The following is a 3,310-nucleotide window of genomic DNA, read 5'->3' as shown; positions in this document are numbered from 1 at the left end:
TATCCTGTTCTCAATACTGAAATGTGTCTGAAATGTGTCTGTAGCAGCGAGTTTCAACAACTGTCAGGTACTAAACCTTGTCATAAAATGATTGATAATCTTGCTCACTTTTTCTTTGATCGGATCATTTCACCAGTGTAAGTTTCTGGTTCTCAGAGTTAGATATTGACAGTGTTGGAGGAATGAACTAAGTACAGGAGCATGATCAGCTACATGTACCTAAAGCATCACAGTAAAACTACTTCATGTAGTTAAAGTATCAGCAGTACACCTGGGGGTCGGGCCCCTGCAGAGGGTCACCGGGTGAACCCGAGGGGTCGTCAGATGATTCATGGGAGAGGACAGAAGAAGAAAGACGGTTCCGATTCACTGATCTGGATTCAGTTTCTGAAACCACTGGTTTTATCTCTAACAACTCACTGTAGCGTGTTTTTTGGGGGGAAATCTTAATCTGAAAAGTAAATAGTAACTAAAGCTGTTAAAAAAAAAAAGAGGAGTAGACGTATAAAGTAGCAGAAAGTGGAAAAATTCATGTTAAATACAAGTACCTCAAACTGTAACTTAAGTACAGTTACTTAGTTACATTCCACCACTGGGTATTGAAAAGAGTATAGTTTTGTTATCTGGACTGAAACTCAGGTACGATGTCGATCCTGTGAAGACCCACTTTATACATTAGCTTTAAACGATCTTCAAATTATTTCAATGAAACCTTCAAATTGAGGATTTTGGATTGGAAATTTCAAGGAGAGAATCCGAGGGTGGAAAGTAACTCAGCCCATTTACTCAAGTACTGTACTTAAGTACAGTTTAGAGATACTTTTTACTTGAGTGTTTCCATTGTCTGTTATTTCATACTTCTACTCCACTAGATCTCAGAGGGAAATATTGTAGTTTGTTCATTTTTTTTGTAAAACTGTAGTTACCAGTAGATTTGGATTATTGGAGCAAAATATAATCAACTAATGAATTATGATTCATTATTATAGATGAAGCTTTCCGACAGTATATAAAATGAGTTGAAATGAGCTGAACAGCTGCAGCATTAAAGTGATGAGCAGATGAATGCACCAGTATTTATAATGCAATAATATATACGATATGAGTCAGATGCCTCTTATTTTGAAGGTTCGCGGCGGTTTCACTGTAACTGAAAAACAAACTTAAATGAAAAATAAATAAATAAATTCAAAAATCACTTTCTTGTTTGTGAATGTCGATAATAAAGACTTCCGGTTTCCGTTGTTACGGTTTCAATGCAGTCGCTCTCCGCGGCGTTGCTAGGAAACGCCCGCACTGCCGCCCCTCACGCGCGCTGATGACGTTCTTCCCCAACAACAAGCGGACGCGTCCTAGCAACCGGCTCCTGAAACGGCAGGTGAGTTTCATACCTGTTTGAAACTAAGCACGAGTTTTCTGCCGGAGCTTTTCCTGCAGGTGTTTCATTTAAAACCCCCGTGAGACTCCTGACGTCCGTTTCTGTTCCCGCCCTTTGACAAATCAACACAAAAGGCTGGTGTCGGTTTGTTGTCGAACATCGTTGGTCTGAGTTTCAGTCCTGCTTTAAATATGTTTTTGTTTCGCTTCTCAAAATTCAACGTTTCCATGTAAAACGACATAAAGCGGCTCATCTTACCGAGGCGCGGCCGGAAACGGAAGTATTGCTCCGCTGCACGAAAAGACATGATTACACCGAGCTGCAACGATTAGTCGACGAATTAATGAGTCGTTCGGCGGCAAGTTAATCTGCCACGGTGTCGCTCATCGCAGGAGCGAGGAGAGACGTTTGGGTTTGGGGCTGCTGGTTGGAGTCGCCATCTTGGCCTGAGACAAATCAAAACAGGCTTTTTCACCCTACTGACATTTTACAGACAGAACGACTCATCGATTAATCAAGAAAACAAACAGAGTAATCAATAGTGAGGATGAGCGCTGGTTTCAGCCCCACGACGAAATGACAACGCTGCACGTCCATCTGTAAAGAAACACCTCAGGGGATTCTTTTCCCCCGTTTCTCACTTTCAGACAGGTTTAGACGCTGAAGCTGAAGCTTCTCAGTCACGAGGTCACCGTTCTTCTCCACATAAATCCAGGTCCACGTGAAAACCTGCTGTGCTCAGACCAGGACCGGGCTGGCTTTTCAAATCCAGTTTCAGGCAGGTTTCCCTCCGCTGACAAACTGAAGTCAACCCCGGTCTGGTGTTTTTATATTTCTGTGCTGGATCTCCCAAATGTGATGTGTTCATGGTCCTCAGGGAAAGAACCAACTCTCGTGCATCCGCTGTCAGACAGTCAGCCTTCATCCTCCTCCTCCGCCTCCCGATGGACGAGACGGTGAAACCTCTGAGGATTCCTCCCCAGATGTCAGTTTACGCCGACGAGCACGGCGTCTTCCACCTGGTGCAGGTAAAGGACCCGTCTGCAGGTTAAACCCACCTTTGTGCCCCGAACCGACGCCGAACCTTTCTAAGTTTCCTCTGAAGATGGTGAGGAGAAGGATGACATCATGATAACACCAGGTTTCATGAACTCACTCCCTCACTGATTGGCCGACAGGTGACAGGTGTGTGTCGGTGAATGAGAAATAAAGTATCCATGGACACACAGGAGCGTAGACGGATGGACAGACAGACGTAAAATGGAACCTTTGTCCTCGGGACGGTTTTCTGTGTACGGCTCCAGGTGTTTCACGGTGACAGGTCATGTTAGGAAATATAGTCTATCAGCTGTTCCGCATGACAGGTGAACGCTGGGTATGTGAGAATCGTCAGATCATCAGTGTGTGTGTGTGTGTGTGTTTCAGAGCTTGGTGTCCAGTCTGGTGATTGATCAGCCTGAGGATCCGATCTCCTACCTGATCAGTCTTCTGCAGAGGAGCAGCACGGACGGTAAGCCAACACACCTGAACCTCAACGTGGAGATGTGCGGTACTTTCCACGGTAATAAGGGAAAGTCTGAGCTGTTACTGGTCCAGCCGTCGGATCTCAGTCTGGGGGTCTGGATCCCCTAAGGACTCAGGAGAAACTTACGGGGCTCGGGAGCATGATGGAAACTTTCTCTTTCTCGTGTTCCTCTCTTATTTTCTGTTGTTTAAATGTGAAAACAGACGAGTGATGAAGGAAACGTTGCTGTTTCTGTCTGTCGCCACTAGATGGAGCTGTGACTACAGCAGACTGAAGACTGTCTGCTGCTCCTCAAACACACCTGGGTCGTTATTACATGTACACACTGGTGGGGCTGGCTATGTTTTCACCTCGTGTGTGCGAGTGTCATCACGGCAAGTGGTGGTCCTGGGGACACCTCCTGTAGC

At 45.3% G+C, this 3,310-nt stretch overlaps 1 protein-coding gene across 4 annotated transcripts in view; it reads left to right on the top strand.

Annotated features, from left to right (window-relative positions):
- Nucleotides 1-1,298: 1,298 nt before the first annotated feature.
- The window catches only part of ak8 (adenylate kinase 8), a 19,464-nt gene continuing 17,452 nt past the window's right edge, over nucleotides 1,299-3,310 (top strand). Inside the window, exons 1-3 of one of the 4 annotated variants that reach the window (XM_040154302.1) lie at nucleotides 1,299-1,378; nucleotides 2,256-2,406; nucleotides 2,804-2,888. In XM_040154302.1, coding sequence (XP_040010236.1) covers nucleotides 2,323-2,406; nucleotides 2,804-2,888 — 169 coding nt within the window. In that variant the 5' untranslated portion in view covers nucleotides 1,299-1,378; nucleotides 2,256-2,322. Of the gene's footprint in view, nucleotides 1,379-1,407; nucleotides 2,407-2,803; nucleotides 2,889-3,310 lie in introns of those variants that run through there. The other 3 variants (XM_040154301.1, XM_040154299.1, XM_040154300.1) reach the window with 3 other exon arrangements.

This window comes from Xiphias gladius, chromosome 19, assembly GCF_016859285.1.
Source record: "Xiphias gladius isolate SHS-SW01 ecotype Sanya breed wild chromosome 19, ASM1685928v1, whole genome shotgun sequence".
Classification (NCBI taxonomy): Eukaryota; Metazoa; Chordata; class Actinopteri; order Istiophoriformes; family Xiphiidae; genus Xiphias; species Xiphias gladius.
Note: the sequence above shows the minus strand (reverse complement) of the source record. Positions and strands in the feature narration are given on the sequence as shown.